We start from the raw sequence: 21,893 nt of genomic DNA, 5'->3' as shown, positions 1-21,893 counted from the left end.
GTGCATACTGTTGTAAGAAAAATAAACATTCCCGTGATTTTACTCCTACATTTTCAACAAGACAAAATGTTTCATACCACTACCAAGCACCATAAGAAACTGAACACCGGAGAATGTTTTTAATATTCAAAATAAGATTACTTTTTCTGTGAAATGAAGGTGATGTGCCTCAGGGTAGTGCAAGAGTATATCAATAAACGATTCTCTTAAACACCCTAAAGTCTAGTTTGAACAGAAAAGTATAATATATTACAAGTTCTAGAACTGTTTTAGAGGCTACAACTTGATTCACTTAAAAAATATCGCAAAGAACGATCTCCCGGCAACCTGACTATGAGTATTTAAAAATATTAAGAAACAGCGACAGCGAACGCCTCCAGTAAACAAGAAGGCTAACACAATGACTCGAGCCCACGACAGAGAAGCCTGACAAGCCTCAACATGAATGAAACAGAGAGGCAATTCCCCCGAAATATTGCCACGGGAGATGAAGTCATGAAAGGAGCCATTCTCCGTGAGGCCCCGACCTCAAAGGTTAGCCTAATTTATCCAATAAAGCTGAAGTTATGGAGAGGGAAGGGCGGCGAGGTGCTCTTTGCAACTGGATGGACCACTGAAGAGATGGAGGTGATGATCCAAACAGCAGATGACTCTAAAAGGAAAATTTTTCATTTTATCATATATATATATATATATATATATATATATATATATATATATATATATATACATATATATATATATATATATATATATATATATATATATATATATATATATATATATATATATATATCGGCAATGACCCGATGATAACAAGAGAAAGGAGAAGAAGGCGTGCTTATTAAAAGAAGGATTATAATAAGTGTGGAAAAGAAGCAATGAGAGAGAATTCATAAGATTCACAGTAGAAAGGAAGAAATTGTATCTGAACCGTGTAACCCGTGGACTGCCGATTTCGACCTAGTACATGTGGGAAGAAGTAGCCTGACGGGTGTTACGAGGACGGAATTATCCTTTTAAACTTAGTCGGAACTCTAATTATCGAGTACATAGAATAAAAGGGGAGAGAGAGAGAGAGAGAGAGAGAGAGAGAGAGAGAGAGAGAGAGAGAGAGAGAGAGAGAGAGAGAGAGAGAGAGAGAGACATTCACTGAGTGATAAAAAAATATATGAGATTAAGTATAAGGATCTAAAGAAGTTATAGTTAGAAAGGTTGGACAGCAAAAACGAACAAAGATAAAAATGTTGGAATGGAGGTTAAGTAAACTGCCTTAAAGCCGGCGCAACTGACGGCCGAGGGAACGCTACAAAAACCATTAGTAATAACTATAGCCCACCACTTCAGGTAGTGTAGGTGTGTGTGTGAGAGAGAGAGAGAGAGAGAGAGAGAGAGAGAGAGAGAGAGAGAGAGAGAGAGAGAGAGTATTTACGTTTTTTGCTACAGATGAAGTACTTTGAACAATGTGATCTCCCTTAGATAAATTAGCGATAACCAGAAAACGTCAAAATTTTAGAAAATTGTATGATATTCAGCATATTTATGAGTACCATCATACTCTTGGAGACTATCATTATCATCATTATACAGTAGATACAATAAAAGCAAAATGCAAAAACGATGCAGAAAATACAACAGATTTCAGCACGTGGGACTTCAAAACTCCTAAGAATAAAAAAGATGGCTTTACTCGAAAGAGCAACCTAAAAAATATGCATATATTTATATATATATGTATGCATATATATATATATATATATATATATATATATATATATATATATATATATATATATATATATATATATATATATATATTTATATACAGCATACACACAGATACATTCATATATATGTGTATGTGCGTGTGTGGGCGTGCGTGTAACATTCACCCCTCAGTGAAACGAAACGTCGTCTCCACTGTCACCAGACGCATCACCCACAGAGGAGGTTTCCGTCCGTCCCTCAGCTGGAACGTCAAAAGACGGAGGCACACAAGATACAATGTCCTCTTGCCTTTCAAAGGAAATGATGGAAATGGAAGGCCGACATATCTTCTCCATCAAATATCAACTTCCACCAAGACAACGATGATGGAGATGCGAGCTCTCAGTCTTCTTCCAGTTCTCCATCTCCTGCGCTCTCCCTTGGGAGATTCTCTCTCTCTCTCTCTCTCTCTCTCTCTCTCTCTCTCTCTCTCTCTTTTCCATCCGTTGGCTGTTGGTAGAGAGAGGCTATAAATAGGTTGCAATTTCAAGGAGCCTGTGACCTCGCACGCCTTCAAGACGCTGTTCAGAGAGAGAGAGAGAGAGAGAGAGAGAGAGAGAGAGAGAGAGAGAGAAGAAGGGGATGGGAGATGAGTGACTAAGAGTTCAGGAAGGAGAAAAGAAACGTAGGAGGGGATTTGAAGGAAACGGGGGAAGAGGGGGTAAGAGCGGAGGTACAGACACCCTAACAACATACCTTATAAATTTCCCAGCTGGGGAGAGAGAGAGAGAGAAAAGGACTATTATTCCAAAATGTCACATGCTTTGGGTGAAAAATATTTTTTCTCCGAGGTATACGGCGTCTTATCCCACCCAGAAAAACAGAAGAAGAAAGAATAGAAAAAGTCTTCCATCATAAAGATGACAAATATTTCTCCAGCGGAGAAAAAACAAAGGGCAGCAGCAGAGCGAAAAGAAAGTCTCTTCGACCATACGAGTATACAAATGTGTGCGTTTGTGTCGGTTTACTTCCGCATAAAACCGGTGTCGAGTGTTCGACTGTGCGCACGAACACATACGAACACACACAAACACACACACACACACACACATATATAATATATATATACATATATATATATATATATATATATATATATATATATATATATACATATACATATACTAACTGGATGGTATCTAGAGTAGGTCATAAAGTTTATATACATATATAAATAATTTATGTATATAAATAAATATATAAATATATATATATATATATATTTATATAAATACATAATTCTCTATAAACATAAAAATGCAGTTGCAACGGGATAAATAAAATGTATTATTTTACCCAACATACAAAAACAAAACAAAAAATCTACTGATACACGGTAAACGTCGTATATCAAAAATAAAAACACAAACTAATTTTAAAGTCAACAAGAAAGTGTCTTTGGGGAAGGAAGGATAAAAATTATTGTAAACTCATAAGACTTTCCTATTGTTTAACACCTTTAGAGAGAGAGAGAGAGAGAGAGAGAGAGAGAGAGAGAGAGAGAGAGAGAGAGAGAGAGAGAGAGAGAGAGAGTAGGTATTCCCATGAATTAATCAATATACTTGTCACCTGAGAGGTCATAAGGAACAGTCAGCGGCAGAAGCAGGAAAGGAATTTGCCGTTGGGCCGTCAAGAACTAAACAACGTCAGAACCGGCAGGACGCGAGGAGTGCTGAGCCTCACAGAGAAAGAGTAGGAAGCGGTGCCCCACCGGGTGTAACATGCGCAGCTGAGGAGGGATGAGGCGGACTTCCACCGGAATTAAAAATGAGTGGCTTCTAACCAAACTTCATTCGAACTATGCTCGCATCTTGCGCAGCATGGTGGAAAACAGTAGTAATTTAGTTCACAATGCAAATAATGTTCTAGACAACGCACCAAGAAATAAATGCGTGGTGCGCCTTACTGACGGAAATAAACTGGCAGTCAAATCTTTTCCTATCATTCTTTGTATTTAAAATATGAAAATGTTTACGATATTACGCAGAAATTAATTCAGTTTGCAGACACTCTACGCCTGAAGCTACGGAAGGTTTCTTATTTAAAAGAAAATTTAGTTGTTCCTCGGACGCAAAATGCTACTTTAATAAAGATATCATCACCTGTGTCTTTACAATTCCAGGACATGGTTATCATCAACCTCTTCCGTTTATGTCGTTGAGAAAAACCCCCATTGTCTATCGCCTCTAGTCTCTCTGATTAAATCCCTAAACTGATATTTTCTTCATTCAAGCATTCTCTTGTTCAACAGCCTTTCATCTCCTCATCATTTCATTTCATGGCTATCTGCTCATTCTTCAATCTTTTTTGCACACATTTCCCCCCAAAGTAGCATTTGATACCTGGCCATTGCAAGTGATTTCATCAAAACAGTCTTTGAAAAGCCCATTAATAATGTCTAATTTTCGAAATACAGAAAGCACGCCCCCACAGGAAAACAGCCTGTTACTCCACGTGACCGAGTGAAGCCGTATGAAGTTGCTCTCCGAGAGCTACTAAAAAGAAGAAAGTATAATAACGACAAATGAACACGTAGGCCTTGTGACGGAACGATCGGAAAGCGGTGGCTGGCAACTGGCGGTGTCTTACGCCCATCTGTCCTATCTTTTTACGCCGGAATGATCCGAATGACACGTATTATCTCTCCAGACAGCATCGTCACACAACGGCGGTCTGTGAATACACAGAAGCTGAGATTTCCATAATTACGTTATTAAAAGAGAGCTGTCTTTGTATAAGGAATTTCATTACACTTTTGGTGGCATGATATATTTGAAAATGTCTGTATCAGTTATACTTAAAAGATTAAATGACTCGTTCTGATCATGACTAGACGTCAAAGAACAATGATGGGTTCAATCTGTTAGAAAACGGATTCTATCCCTTAGCTAAAACTGTAGAAAATAAATGGCTGCAACAAGCTAAAATTTAAACAATGATACAGTTCAACATAAAATCTGCACCATTCAGAGTGGCAGCTTTATAAGACAGCATCTCAATTCCAAATCAACAATGAATCTAATAAAGCAGCAAAAAAGATTACTCGTAACTAAAAGTAAGATGGCTACCGTAAAAGATCCTTCAATAAAATCGATTTCTGTGACCAAAAATTCTACAGCCATAGACAAACGCAGTTTGTGTGGACTTTTAAGAAGAAAATAAGACAAACTGCAAAAACCCTGAATAACGGAAATATTTTATTTTTTTTATTTTTAAAGTACTTGAAGATCCAGCACCTCCACTTGACAAGCTGTTAGCCAGCATACACAGAGGAGCCTGAGTCGACCCCTGTGTCCGGGAGCGGGAAACGGTAAACATCGAATCCACCTGCCTTTCACCATATGGAAGAAGGTGGCGACGTAGGTAGGTGAGGTAGGAAGGTGATGGTGCAAGGACCAGGGATGCGTGGGCGAATTCGCTGAAAGACGAAGAGACGGAGGAGGAGGAGGAGGAGGAGGAGGAGGAGGAGGAGGAGGAGAGGAACGTGTGTAAGGGAGAGAAGGCAAAGAGGAGGCTGAAGGGAGAGTGGTGCGAGTGGGGGGCGTATTAGAGAGAAGGGGGGAAGGGTCCATCCTGCAGAAAATCGTTAGAGCTTCGGCCGCTTTCATGCTTGCTAGATCTCACCGGAAAACGTCAGAATTTCTCCGTATATTTTTAGCTCTCCATGATGTCAAATGCGCCTCTACACTAAATCTGGGAAGATGTACGATCCTACCGTCTTAAGAGCCGTTTTAGAGACAATCAAACACATCTATAACAAGAACAACAAACGGGGTGATGTTCGACTTAATTAGGGCCCTGCAAACTAACACACACAAAAATCTTGTTTCCTGAAGGAACAATGGTGAAGGTTTTTCACTTAGCATGCTTCTTAAAACCAAACATTCATACAGTACTACGAAACAATCTTAACTGATAATGCCTCTAAGCATTGGAACTAATTCGTCAACTTATTTTGTTAGTACAGTCTCTCTCTCCCTAATAAAATCTCTGACCTATCATTAGTTACAATTTCCGGAGGTTGTTTCGACATCTGGATTTCAAGAATCCGAAATTCTACCTTTTCTCTGTCAAAGGATGAACTGCAACTGAACTCTAATCTCCTCATACAGCAGAGTTTATAATTCTCACTAAAAATATCTTGTTTCTCCCAACACCGCTGCATTTACCATTTTCAGGACACCCTGCCTCATCTCAAAACGGCATCACTGCGTCTAGAACGTCCAGCTGAATCTTATCTCATCTTACTAATACATCAATGCATTTATAATGTATTGAGGACGATTCATCTCGTTACTCCAAAGCATCATTCCTTCTAGTTTTCTTTTCGTTTAAATCTTATCCATTCTCACCAAATCATCACTGCCTCTACAATGTGCTAGAAAGCGCTCTCCCTCCTTCTGCAATATGAATCTATTTCTGGAGGGCAGACCTTAATTCCCATAATTACAGTTGACGTGCTTAAACTTTCATTGTAACTGTGTACTTTGTCATTATTGCAGCGTTTCTCATGACGCAAATAATGCATAGAGATATCAAGAAACTGCGGCAACTAATATAAAAAAACAGCATCAAAAAATGCTGTTTGCGTAGTAAACGGAAAAAGTATATCGTTGTCCGATAAAACCACAACAGCGCAAAGTCTTCTGCAGCAAAGCCATAATAATTTTAGTTCCCAAAACACCAGTAATTGCTATGTATAGCAAAAATCCTACCTAACTGGCATAGTGTCACACTAATTTCTACTGCAAAACCCGATCGTTTGTTAACACAGCATTATGCATGGATAATCACTATATTATTGGATGCCAACACCCCTTTGTTCTCAAAATTATGCTATTTTGCTTCGCCACCACACCAATGAATTACTGTTACATACCAAAAGCTATACAATTACTTTAGTATTATTCCATGTACTTTTGTATAAGAAGATTCGTCACAACTATCAGAGAATTATTGATCCTTTCTTTCTATAAATAAAATTGACAACTATAATACAATAGTCCATAACATCAGTGAGCTTACTATTTCCCACAGTGACACTAATACTCCTATGTTTAACAAAGTCAGCAACGTTGTTCTATTTCTGCTTCGAACAAAGCTGTATTATTTCATGTCAGTACCGTTTCTTTTACTCATAACTTTATCCTAATACAGATTTTTTTGTTTTACGTCAAACGTTTCTATGATATTTCTACCTAAAAAAAAAATAAAAAAAAAATATATATATATATATATATATATATATATATATATATATATATATATATATATAATTTATATATATAGTCAGTTTTTCTTTTTTTATAATTACATTATTTTAATTATACGACTTTCAACTTAGTGCAGTTCTACTTTATATATGTCAAAATAATTTTCTTCCTCCACATCACTAATTTTGACGAGTGTTAAATCTACGACTTCTGATGACAGATACAGGCAAGGGGGTCTGCCACCATTTTTAACTCTTTTGCTGAATTTATTCTTCAATTTTCCTTTACCTCGTGAAAGTGACAAACTTTTCCGATTCAATCCCACTCATCATTAATTACCCTTAGCAAATTGCACTGCCAAGCAGCATCAATGCCGTTCTGTATTATCGGTATCTCATTTTACTTCATCAATGAATCCTCAAAAAAAAAAAAAATCCTGATGTCATCACTAGCATATCATTAATAGCTCTTTTATGCGCCATCACTTATAACATCAATAGCTCGTTCCCTCCTAGAGTGGGTCCAGTCTACCCTCACTACATAACAAGTGAGATCTAACACACCACGAATGACGTACCCTTCACCCTGAGAATCTAACTTTCCCAACAGAATCAATACCTCTGGATCCTGCAGCTTAGCCGTGGCGCCTTCTTACCAGCTGACAGAGCACTTACCTGGTGAAATACGACCTCCTTTCCACCACAGCATCGCTGCCTCCTCCGCACCTCGAAGCTTATTTTGAGAACAGTTTTTCAAAAGGGCGAGCAAAAACTTCAAGAGGCATAATGTAATATTTTCCAAGTGGATAACTGCTTCCCTTGCGACAGGGTCAAGATCTATCTCCCGGCATAAATCTAATGCTATTCTGTTTTACCAAGAAGTAGCGATTAATATTACCAGGAGGTACAAAGCCTTAATTTCTTAGGGGTCATTTAAGAAAAAAAAATTTAACCGCTAGTATAAAATCCTTTACCAAATTTCTTTCTCTATATCGAAGTCACTTCTAACACCTATAACCATTACAACGCAGTTACTGCAGGAATCATCTTAAATGTAAGAAAACCAACAGTGATAACAATATCAATTATCACAAAAATAACTGTGATAGTACCACCAAGTTACACGAGTGGTAGTGGTAGGTGGAAGGACTTCTTAAAGAGCTTCAATTCAAAATCCCAGAATAAATGAAACAGTAGGTCGCCAATCATATTTGGTGTGGAAAGTATAGCACCAACTAAAACACCCAGCCCCACACCCTTCTCTCTCTCTCTCTCTCTCTCTCTCTCTCTCTCTCTCTCTCTCTCTCTCTCTCTCTCTCTCTCGAAAAGAAAGAATCAATATCCTCCTCTCCTATTTCAGGAGCCCGTCATAAGCCTTCCGATTCCAAATTGTCGCACAAACAAAAGTGGACGAGATTTCCCCTCGTGGCTTTCCATCAGATCTCGCTTCTCGCATCGATTTCTTCGCCCTTCCCCTCACTTCTTTTTTTTATTTAAATTAGATTTGCACTAATAATCCTATCAAGAGAGAGAGAGAGAGAGAGAGAGAGAGAGAGAGAGAGAGAGAGAGAGAGAGAGTGTTGGGGCTTTTCTGCTTAGTCATCCAAAATGAGTCAATTCGAAAGGTCACCCTCCCAAAGGAGGCGTTCACCCAACCATTCATCCACTGGCTGATGAAACAAACCAAAGACGAAAACTAAGTGAAGATCAAATCGAGGAGCCAAGGTGCCATCTCGAAGCGGATGAATTAACTCACTACATTTCAGAACAGTCTAGTTTGTATCTGCCACTCTTTAGTTTTTCTCTATATAAGAATAATCTCGTTTCCTTGTCTCTTATATATATATATATATATATATATATATATATATATATATATATATATATATATATATATATATATATATATATATATATATATATATATATATATATATATATATATATATATATATATATATATATATATATATATATATATATATATATACATACATACATACCTACATATATATATTATGTATATATAAAAATATATATATATACATATATTTATATGTATATGTATATATATACACGCACACACACACACTATACATCTGTGTTCATATAAAAACAACCTTACTTTTTGAGCATTAATCATTACCAGATATTCCCAGCATTTTCCCAACACAAAAATTGAAATTATAAGCAAATGCGCCACACATATACGAAACACCTCCTTCGAAAGAAAGACAAACTTGCCTAAACCCAACATTCACTAATAATGCAGTGACGTCAACCCAATGCATAAGGAGACGCAGCCCTAAAGAGATTGCGTCTTCTAAAACGCGAATTATTCTGCGGCCATTTTGTCTCTGGGATCCTGACCCGTCCATGCAAATGACTTCGGATAAACAGGTTACTTCGCCAACATGGGGCCCGGAGGTATTCAAATTTCGCTATAGCTCACAATTTGGCCCACGATTTTCTCCCCAAATTTATGGCCTACGTCCGGCAGTGTGCGTGCGAGTGTTGGAGGCAAGTTTGTCTTTTCACAAAATTCAAACTGTTCATGTGTGTGATTCCTGTACATACGTACATACATAAATGCATACATACATACACACACACACACACATATATATATATATATATATATATATATATATATATATATATATATATATATATATATATATATATATATATATATATATATATATATATATATATATGTATGCATGCATAGATATACATATATAGATATATATACATACATACACACATATGTATATATATATATATACACACACATATATTGTATGTGTGTCTGTGTGTGTGTTTGTGTGAATATGTAAGGATAATAATTGTAAACCCCTAAAGATTCCAGTTCTCACTTCCATAACAGCATAACTTTCAGTCCCATTCAAAGGCCATCTTGAAGCAACATACCACAACGCTATGAACGAAGGAGACCGACCGGTTCATTCTATGGGCCCCAGGGATGAAGTAACCATTCAACTATAACTTGCCGGTATCAAAACAACAGTCAAGAATCTCACACCGTTGGACCGTGGAACAATCTTCCTGAGGAGGTCGTGCCATTACTACCCTAATACTGTACTCCTTGCGTTTCAATACATTTTTATCAACTAATTATTTCATTAATTTACTTCTTGTTTTTTAATAAGTGAGATCTCTTCTTTCTGTATTTCCCATTACCTCCTCTTACTTCTTCCTAATGAACACCGTATTCTTTGGAAACTTGAATTTCAAGTCAACGCCCCCTGTGGGCTTGTTCCATATAAACAGGTTTCATCTACTGAATAATAATAACAACATGAACAGATTCGTATAATATCCAGGACGAATCTAATTTCCAAAAAATATCTGCTTCTTTTTATTTCTTTTTTTTAGCTTAATTCCTAGTCGGGGTCGCTGCTCCGAAGAGGTTTCGAAGGCCCTCAACATTGATACGCTAATAAAGACTCACTGGATTTGGTGACAAGACCTCTCGGGTCTTTTCGTTTAAAGTTCTTAAATCCAATAAATGAATTTTAAAAAATTAAGATTAGTTAAAGCATCTCTCAATCTACAACTAAAACAAGTGAGAAAACTCTATTGCCTTTACAAAGCGGATTTTTCCTTATACTGTACTTCCCTAGCAATTTATTCATGGGCCCCCAAAAGGGTAAATTCATGAGACTATATTATACTGAAAAATTTATCCGGCAAAATTCACGGTACGGATCCTCCTTCCCTCGCTTCTCTGCATTAATTACGAAGCTGTGTTAATTATGCCTTGCCGATGCGCACTGGCCGAACTTAAGCTTGCTCTTCATTCCAGGAAGAAGAAGAAGAAGAAGAGCAACAACAACAACAACAACAACAACAATAATAATAATAATAATAATAATAATAATAATAATAATAATAATAATAATGGGTACTCACATCATGGGACCAGTAGGAGTAATCGAAGGTGAAGCTTTTGGTAGCATCTTTGCTTCCAGGCGGTGCTTTCGGGTTCGTAATACCTGCGGAGAGAAGGAAAGGAAAACAAAATGAAATATTAATCATTCGAAAAGGTTTCACTTTATATCTGTTGACTGGAAACCAACTGGAAAGTGAAGGACAAACGACGAATGGGTTCTTTCATTATAATTATAAAAAAAAAACTGTTCTTTTGCGTTCTCTAAAGAAAAATAAAAGTTCATTAGATTACAAACAAGAGCATCTTTGTTGAAATTACCAGGATTGCAAAAACAAAAGGCAAATACAGAATAGGTTACTTTTAAGGTGAACAGATTCTAATGAAGGAGTCAGACCAATGAAAAGATAAACAGATTCCTCTTCTTATAAACTGAGGATTAACTGATTGTTAATCGTCTGGTGTCATTCAAACAGGGGAAGAAGGAGAAGGCAGATTAATACTATCGACTTGTTTAACGTGACCACGAAGTCGCACTCAACACAATCATAGGATCACCTAAGAACCTCCAACTCCTATTAAATGAGCAAGGTCAAGTTAAAGAAGTTGGACAGCCAAGTGACGATAAAGAAAACAGAAAGCGGGCGCGGTCCTTTACTACTCTCTACACAGACATCCCCATTCAAGAAGTGAATATATGATTTTATTTCTGACAACAGCGATGTACAAGTTATCCATACGATTACACGAACCTACTATCAAGTGATGTATAAAGAGAATCTACATCATAGCAATTATGCGGAATTAAATGCTATTTAATAGGATTTGAGAGAAATCGTAATGTGTTCTTGGTATAATTGTGATTACAATATCAAATCGTGGTTTTCCTAACACTTTTGCAATGAACAAGCACTGCCAGCCATTAAATTACAAAAAGAACAAGATATTTTCAAAACACGACCAAAATGTTGACGCAGACGCGAGATTCCCTTGGAATTCCGTTGCCCTCTCCGTCTAGGCAAGTAGACCTTACCGTAGGAGTAGACATATCGAACTTTAATCACTTGGAATTAAAGAAGATGGACGGACATGTTATCGTGCCTTTTTTTATTTCTATCTTCTTAAATGAATTTTATTGATTATGTTCTTCAGCACGCTCTGATTATACATTTTTCAATGAAAATGAAGAAAGAAATAAGACAGCTGGAAATACCTGTCAATGGATGCGAAAAATCCACCTCCTAGGAAAGGAATGGCATATAACATTTAGGCCAAAGGCCAAGCACTGGGACCTATGAGGTCATTCAGCGCAGAAAGGGAAACTGACAGTAACAAAGTTTGAAAGGTGTAGCCGGAGGAAGGCCTCAAGGTGTTGCGCTATGAAACAATATTGTTAGGAGGGTGGAAAAGTTAAGTATTCCTTAGTTTAACCAGACCACTGAGGCGATTAACAGCTCTCCTAGAGAGGGTTGGCCCGAAGGATTAGACTTATTTTACGTGGCTAACAACCAACTGGTTACCTAGCAACGGGACCTACAGCTTATTGTGGAATCCGAACCACATTATACCGAGAAATGAATTTCTATCACCAGAAACAAATTCCTCTAATTCTGCATTGGCCGGCCGGCGACTCGAACTAGGGCCTAGCAGAGTGCTAGCCGAGAACTCTACCGACTCGTCCAACGAGGAACTTAGGAGGGTGGAAAGTCAGAAGAAAGAAAGAGAATATGAACAGAGGGTTGCAGCTAGGGCCGAAGGGACGCTGCAAAGAACCTTGAGTAATGCCTACAGTGCGCCGCATGAGGTGCACTGACGGCGCTACCCCCTAATGAGTTCTAGAAAAAGGACCGTTACAGATAACAAGGGTAACTGAAGCGGCATCTGAAGTAACATTACTTTTTCGTCACTTACAAAACACGTGGAAAAGAAACTGAACTGGAGTTATAATATGAAGACTAAACACGGGATAGACAAAAAGAACAACCAATATTTTAGACGGTTTGAACAGATAAAGATTTAAAACTGACTTCTATCTAACGGAAATGATTCAATCAAAAATTGAGGAAAGGTCGGATTCACCTCCGTGATGAAACAGTTAGAGAAAATTTGCAGACTTGGGTATAAAAAAACGTATTATCACCAACATAACAAACTTCATAACGTAACGATATATATATATATATATGGAGTGCTGCGATATATATTTCGACACTAGTCCTTTGCATAGCAGACTTTTATATTCCTTCAGTCTGCTAAGTAAATTACTAGTGTCGAAAGGCCTTTCGCAGCACTCCAGTGTTTCCTTTCTTCATTGGATTTTATCTTCATTTATATATTCATCACGTTCCATATTTTCGTGATTCAGTTATACACACACACACACACACACACACACACACATATATATATATATATATATATATATATATATATATATATATATATATATATATATATATATATATATATATATATATATATATATATATATATACAGCTTTATTCCCTTTCGAGAGATGGCGCCAAAATGTCGCGCAGGTGCATTACCAGCTACATTATGTACACATACATTATGTAAATATGTATAAATATATTGCCGTCAAAACCCCTAAAACGAAGTCCTCTTGCATTTGGAGTATCTAAAGTGTCAACTGCATGATTGACCAACTGTATAGGTTTTAACAAGCACACATGAAAAACCGTGGAATCTGAATCAAACATTGTTACGAAATCCTCCTAAAGCACGATTCGGGGATTTGTACACCTCTACCACCAAACAGTGGACTATACATCAAGGTTCTCTTTTCACGGAGTCTTTTAACCTCTATTTCTACAAGAGGCGGAGTTATCTCATCTCTGCATCTGCTACTCGACCAAGTCTTCATCCTACCTAATTTTTTTTATTCATTTATTTTCTGGCTTTAACTAATAATAATAATATGGGAGTTCCTCGACCTATCTCCCACTGGAGAAAGCAGTGGGTGACATCTGACCTAGATTCGACACGCCCTCATCCTCCGAAACCCCGCACGGCACGATGTGAAACAATCACCCCCTCCACCCCTCCACCACTGCCCTGGCCTCCCCGCATGTTTAGTGATGCTGTTCCACTTATCGGTAGCTTATCTAAAGCGGCCCCTCTGGTGTAGGGCTCCCAAGGGGGCCAATTTCAACGCGACACAGCGGCCCTAAGTAGATCATTCACTATAAAGAACACAATAGGCAAAACGACGTCATTTACAGTGCATACTAGGCCTAAATGGAGCCATTTATCTTTGGAGCATACACACACACTTTGGATATGAGGGCGTGATGACTCATATCTATGTGCGTAAGCTTGTAGGCAGATATGAGATGTACCCAAAAAGTGTCGCCATTTTTGTTGTCATGAGACTGTGAAGCGCACGGGTACCTATATCAAAGTGGAAGGCTAAAACAAAAGAAGTACCAATGGTCTCCTTAAGCGAAGCAAAATTTGCCTCCTCGTAATAAAGCGCAGACGAAGATGGAACGTTCCAAATTCTAGAACTGAATGGTATGAAGATCTGACTTAGAAACAAAGAATAATGACCTTAAAGGCACTGCAATAACGTGATTCAATGACGGAGTAACCCCAAAACTTATGTTTCTATTCTTCGCCAAATAAGAACCTCCAGAGCACCTATCTGAACCAAAATGAAAAGAAACTCCCTTTATAGACTTTACAAGTCACTGAAAGTAAATCCATTGCTCCTTGGAATTCCTTTCTAATCCAACTTCCGCAATTCGCATCAAGTCTACTGAGAACATCAAAAGACTTGGCGCAAAGCTTTGTGGTTTCACACCGCATGAGCCTTCCGCCATCACACAAACGGCAAGTAGGTCTACCATACATTCTAGCACGGAAGGAGAAAACTTGTGTGGTATGTGCGTGTTGTTTGCACAAACGCACACTGAAAATGCTGTTAATAATAAATGTACGTTTTCTTTTATAATGACAAGACTGAAGTCGTGAATCCGAGTTTTGCCCAGTCATTACTGACTTCAGACTTTAATATGTGGATTTCACTGTTTAATCATTCATGTAACCTGCCTTTGTTTAAGAATGTGGTTTGTCTTCAACTGAGCACACACCACTATTAAAACATACTTGCTTTGCAGTGAAATGACTTGCTTTGGATAGCCACTTTTCTATTTCACAGTTAATACTGTTAAAAAAAGAAGCAACGATTAAAACTTTGTAGGAAGTAACATCTGCAACCATCATAAAAGGCAATGAGTTATGCAATTAAAAGTATAATCTACTTTAATCTAGAAACAAATGTTATCACAGAAATCTTGTTAACTTCATTTGCAATAATATGTCCGTAGGGGTTGTTGTCTACAACCACCTTAACAACCGAAATCCCAAACAACGAGACACACAGGTGACAGAAAAGAAGACATAACAGGGAATACGCCTCATGTTAGGTCAGAGAGGAATAAACTGCTCCAAGATATATCAACATGTAAAATTGTGTGGGGGGTGGCACAAAATTACGAAGCCCATAAATTATAATAGGAAATGAGATATACATTGAGAATCAAAGGAACGGCCAATGAACAGAAACAGGAAACGGAAAAGGGAGGAACAAAAATAAATATATATATATATAAACATATGTTAATAAAAGAAAGGAAAAAGTATACACACAAGCAAGAAAAGTGTGGACTTATAATCAACTGACGCAAAATTACCGTCAAATTCTGAAGAGAGAGAGAGAGAGAGAGAGAGAGAGAGAGAGAGAGAGAGAGAGAGAGAGAGAGAGATAATCACCCTCAAAGCGCTGCTAATAATATTGTTCAGAGTTACATATAAGGCTTCTTTGGGCATACATTCCCTCCTCCTCCTCTCTCTCTCTCTCTCTCTCTCTCTCTCTCTCTCTCTCTCTCTCTCTCTCTCTCTCATAAAAATATGAGCAAATGAGTGTATATACACAAACAAACAAACACACACACACACACACACACACACACACATATATATATATATATATATATATATATATATATATATATATATATATATATGTATATGTGTGTGTGTGTGTGTATATATGTGTAATAATATGTGTGTGTGTACAGGCTCCGATCATTACCAATCATTAGACTTTAAAATTATCAGATCTGTAAAATACAACACAGACCCTGATTTACACGTACTCTCCAAGTTTTTTTATTCTCTTTTAAACTCGATGAGACCTATGATATTTTCACGGAGGTTCCAAAGGAACCACATATAAGAACCTATTAAGTTTAAGAGGCAAAAAGGTGTTGAAAGACTAAATTATTAACAGGAATGTTTATCATAATGGTGCAATCAATAAAGACAAAAGTAAAATACTACGACCAAAGCCCACGCAAATTATCAAAAATAAACCATGACTGTATTACAACTTATAAATATCAAATTAAAGTTGAAAAAGTGGAATATTTCCGGAGGCGCCCTGATGTTTGAAGGAGAACAATCATTGCCCAATTCCATTTTAATATCACAACCGACGCAAAAATAAATCCCGACGTGTGGACGGAAGTGAAAACAAGTCTATGGCACGCGAGGACTGGAGAGAGAGAGAGAGAGAGAGAGAGAGAGAGAGAGAGAGAGAGAGAGAGAGAGAGAGAGAGAGAGTTCCAGTTACTTTAACTTCGTAATGTTATAACCAATGAGGACAATATGCTATCCGAAGCTATATATGACACTAAACAATACATTAACACGACGATATGGTTATGCACACTAAATGACAACGGGTCACTGAAGATGTGTTTGTTTTATGTTCGATTAACGACGTAAAAAAGGCTATTAATTTCTCATAAAAGAGAAAAATCTGTAAAATTTCCTTACATTTATCATACTGTTATTCGAGAAGGTCAGTGGGATTAGTAATTCCTTTATAAACGGCATCTGAGTCTCCAAAAGGAAAATAATGGGGTCTATCCACCAAGGGAACGATAAAAACTAAGGTTATGTCATCCAGGAAAAACAAAAGAATTCAGAGAATTCCACATCTAGGTGAAGGAAAGGAACGGAACGGAATATAAACTTTTGGCCTGGGGCCAAGCACTGGGACCTATGAGGTCATTCAGAGCTGAAAGGAAAATTGAGAGTGGAGCGGTTTGAAAGGTGTAACAGGAGAAAAACCTCTCAGTTGCACTATGAAACAATTGTTAGGAGAGAGTGGAAAGTAAGATGGAAGAAAGAGAGTATGAACGGAGGTACAGAAAAGAATGAAAGGGGTTGCAGCCAGGGGCCGAAGGGACGCTGTAAAGAACCTAAAGTAATGCCTACAGTGCACCGCGTGAGGTGCACTGACAGCATTAACCCCCTACGGGATGGATGAAGGAAAAGACAGTTACGGAGCTGAGGAAAATAAGGTCCTCTGAAATTCTCTAAACAAACAGATTATCTTTTTGTAAATTTAAATTAAAAATAACCTCTCGGGGCCAAACATTTGACAAATTTGGCCGGATGTGCCTCCCTCGTTGCAAATGAATTCATGCTTAGCATCATTTCCAGTTGACTACATTTTCACTTTTGAAGAGCGTCCGAAAGATATTGGTTTTCGTTTCTATTACCTCCATCAGCACACTGAGTGAGGTTGCAAGTCCTACGTCCCTTTCTCGCTCGTATAAGCAGAGATGAATCTCCGAGGCCTATCAGACTTTTCTTTAGACTTAGATATAAATCATTCTTAACAGACTGAAAGTACATTATGCTGCATAAAACAATTTCCTCATTTCGGAAAAGAAATTTACTTCAAGAGAAACTGTTTCCTGCAGTTTTTAATTTCTAAATAAGACAATGACTCATAAGAACAAAATATAAATCCCGGTTAGAAATTTGAGAATGTATCAAAATCATGCAGTTTTGTTTAGCAAATATATTATTTTATTCTCGTCGAAATGAAATGTATATAACCCACAGGAAATATAGATCTAGCCTAGGGAGGAAAAAACATCTGAACTGAATAAAATAATGTCTAAAAACAATACTTCATACTTTATTCACAACACATTTCCTAATAAGAAATAGAGAAAACGACCCGTCCGACGGCAAAATCAGAAAAAGTAAAACATCATCATCTACCACTGAAAACATACACATACTGCTATTTCCTTAAAGTTAGTACATTGATTTCCTAGAAGACATTTCCTGTTCCAAATAAAATTCCTCAAGATGTAAAAACTTAATCTTGTCTGTGAAATTTTTGTAACATCTATACTGACACCTCTTCGCCATACAAAGTACTTGAATGATTACCTTGCAAGTCCAGGGTCTACTGCAAGAAAGTGACTGTCATTTTAGACCCCACACCTGCCCCTCCCAACCACCCTACCTTATTAGACTTTACTATTTAGCTGCAACTATTGCATGTAAATATTGACTCTCCATGCTGCTTGCATGTTGGTTTTTGGCAGACAACAAAAATTCCGCACTTTGTTGTCACTTTTGCATATATAAAAAGTCGACGTTTTGCAATTCGCCCTTGCAATTGTGAATGATTAGAATCCATTGTGGATCTGGCCATTTCAGTAACTCGCCGTGCATTTGGTGTTCTTGGAAAAGCAACTCTTCAAGATAATAATGGCTGCACCAGAGCCAGTCCAAGCTCTAAAAGATAATTTCTTCTTTTGAAGTTAGCAGTTATATTCCGGTTAGGCTGCACTAACATCCAAAATACAAAGGCATTATACGCTGAAATATCAACTATGGTATCAAATAATGCCATAAGCCATCTTGTATGGCGCTTAGATCTAAAAGCAGCAACAAGCTTGTCTAGATTGTCAACTCCAATTTTATGAGAATTATAATATTCAATTGTATTGGTTTTCTTTTCTTCTTTTTCACTGTAAGCTACCGAATCATACATATTACTCAATATAGTATCATAGTTTTGCCTTTTCTAGGGCAATATGAAATCATGATATTATCTTCATGGTACCTTACAAGGGTAGAATAACTGAAATTCTTGATGCTGCATAGCGTGTGATGCCAGGTTTTTTTTATCAGCATCTCACAAAAAATTGCCTTTTTTGGAAGTGAAATCATCACTGGAAGAGATTTGCTCTTCACTCTCATATTCAATGTCACTGCTAATTGATTTTCCACTGAAAGATGATCGCCTTCACCATCCTCACCCTCAGAGGGTACATAATCACTTTCTTCTTTTTCCCAGCCATTAAAGCCGATTACTGGAAAAGAATGTTGGAATTCTGGAATATGAATGTCATATCATATGAATTTTTCGACCGAAACCATTCACCTAATAGTCTTTTTATTCTACGGAACTTAAATGCAAGGTAACAGTATAGTAGAAGCAAGAGGCCGTACTTATCAAAAGCTGATAGAAATTCCAATGAAATTTTTCTGCAACTTGTGTGGGCAACCCTTTCATCATGTAAACAAAAGAAGAAAAATTGTTTGAATCTATTTGCCAAAGAAAATGTGATAACAGGAAAGTGGTCAGTAACTAAAGCAATAATAAGAAAATGACAAATGACATTTTCAGATATTTAGACCAAAAATGAAGTATGGGTTAATTATGACCCAAACATATTAGATGTTACTTTTTTTTGTGGTGGTTAAACTCCTATGTAAAATTCTCTCGCATTTGGCTTATATAATAACCTTAAGAAATTAGAAAACGTCAAGGATTATGAAGCTTCAGTTGATTAAGATAAGAGAGATAGGGTAATTAGGACATTATTTTCTTACTGAATGAGATGCTATCTTTCCTTTGAGAAATACAGATTTTAAATAAAATACATTTCCCTCGAAAACACATGCATCAATGCAGGGAAAAGAATAAAATATACTCCTCTAGTAGGAGATTTATTTTCTAAAAGTTACTTTTATTTGAAACAAAAGCTATTCCCCCACGAAAAGAAATACTTCCCACGCACCCAGCCAAAATATTTTTCCAAAAACGAAACATCACGAACATTGGCATCGCTGTATCTCTTCGGATTAATTCTCCATTACCTCCAGACACAAAGGGCTTCCCAACATGGCTTCCTATCTAACGGTATATCCACCGATACCATCAAATGACTAACGCTCTCTCTCTCTCTCTCTCTCTCTCTCTCTCTCTCTCTCTCTCTCACACAAACACAAACCCCCCTACACACACCAACTAAGACACTCTAAAAATGTAAAATGTAAAAATGATGCATTTATACGTTCTTATAATTTTATCGCTCTCCTTCCATGTGACTCGTCATAATATTATTGCTATCTTGAAGTGTAAATATATATACGCTCGTTGTACTTCTCAGTACAGGCAATGTTGAATTTTCATTCTGTGACACTAAATCAGAAACCTTTCGACAATTCGGATTTCTGTAAAACTACAGTATGCTAAAACCCTACATGCAAACTCCTTTATGGCTCAATTTCCACCACTTCTCAAACTCCTTCATCACTGACGTCATGTGGAAACCCACCGCGAAATGGCGCCATTTCACGAGGCTGACGAGAATTAACAACCATAAGTCTAAAACCAGGAATGAAGTGAAGTAGGCAATAAACACCAAATCCACACCACCAAGGACTTGATGTTCTTATTTTATGAGAGGAAAAGGAGACATACAGTCATGGAAATTCACCGGTGACGTCATCTCCGCGGAGGGGAAACGGTCTGCATCTCTCATGACGGGGGGAGAGCTACGTTTCTCATGACAAGAGAAGAGTCACATCTTCCAAAAAGGAGACACCTTTCAAAAATGGAATGAAGATCACATATTTATTAAAACTATTATAATTTTCAGGCTATAGAAATTAACTACATCTTTCCTAAAAAAGAGGATAAACTATATTTCCTACCAAATAAACACAAACTACATTTCCTACCGAAATAAACACAATCATAAAATTGGAAATCCAAGAAGATACAGCAACTACGGTTTTCAAAAGAGGCGGCAAAACTACAAATTCCTGAAGAGGTAGAGTCAGTCTCTTCCAATACTACACGATCCAAGAAACAAGGAAGGACTAAGACTTCCTAGAAGAGAGGAAAAACATCAAAAAGGAAAATATACATCATCTTCCAGGAAATGAAAAAGGACAATATCTTCTAATAAGGCAGAGGCACTCTCCCCTCATACGAGGCGGCACAGCTTCCAAGAAAGAAAACCTTCCTCGGAGAGAACGTCCCAAAACCACAAAACATGGGAAAAGTTGTACACATCACACACAAAGGGAGAGACAAAGGCTACTCCTTCTCTAACAAGTACATCTAAGTAGAAAAGGTCACATCTTTACATAGAAACAAAACAATGCATCTTATATGAAGGTAAAACATTCAGCAAGAGAGAAAAACCTGCCAAACACAATACGCCTTCCAGACATCTTTCAGGAGAACATCATCATCTTCCAAAGGAAGGCTAACATCCTATACATATAAAAACATCTCCTAAGAGGAAGGAATATAAAGTTACAGCAAAATGTCCTAACATCCCACCACACAAAAGCTGTTAAAATATCAAATCAGCCATAATGCGAACAAACCTCTTAAAACAATCAGAATGAATCATACTCGACACCTGGAAACGTACATGACAGGATGAAGATCCTCACACCTGATGTTTCCTTCGACCTTCATGCTTACCACTTTCCTTGTTTAAAAGCCACTGAAGTCGTACTTGTTCGCTGACGTCAGAGACCCTACCCGTGACGTCACAACCAATCAGGCTGCACGATCTCTTCAATTATGTTCCTCAGATACTCACTGATTGATTCATTAGCATTTACCAAGCAAATAGTCTCTTACTTGACCCAGAGTTTTTAGAATTGACTTTAAATTTAAATTTATACTGAAATGTAAAAGAATCAGTGTATAAGAGCTTGGTATATGTGCAAGTGTACATACACATACGCATATATATTTATATATATGTATATACGTGTATATATATGCAAGTATTATGTATCTAGAGTTATTATATATATATATATATATATATATATATATATATATATATATA

At 37.2% G+C, this 21,893-nt stretch overlaps 1 protein-coding gene across 1 annotated transcript in view; it reads right to left on the bottom strand.

Moving 5' to 3' along the window:
* The window catches only part of unc-104 (kinesin family member unc-104), a 184,289-nt gene that overhangs the window by 131,154 nt on the left and 31,242 nt on the right, over nt 1-21,893 (bottom strand). Inside the window, 1 exon segment of the mRNA XM_067083286.1 lies at nt 10,916-10,998. Coding sequence (XP_066939387.1) covers nt 10,916-10,998 — 83 coding nt within the window.

The sequence above is a fragment of the Macrobrachium rosenbergii genome, chromosome 3 (genome assembly GCF_040412425.1).
Source record: "Macrobrachium rosenbergii isolate ZJJX-2024 chromosome 3, ASM4041242v1, whole genome shotgun sequence".
Taxonomy (NCBI): domain Eukaryota; kingdom Metazoa; phylum Arthropoda; class Malacostraca; order Decapoda; family Palaemonidae; genus Macrobrachium; species Macrobrachium rosenbergii.
This window is presented reverse-complemented; position numbering and strand designations above follow the sequence as displayed.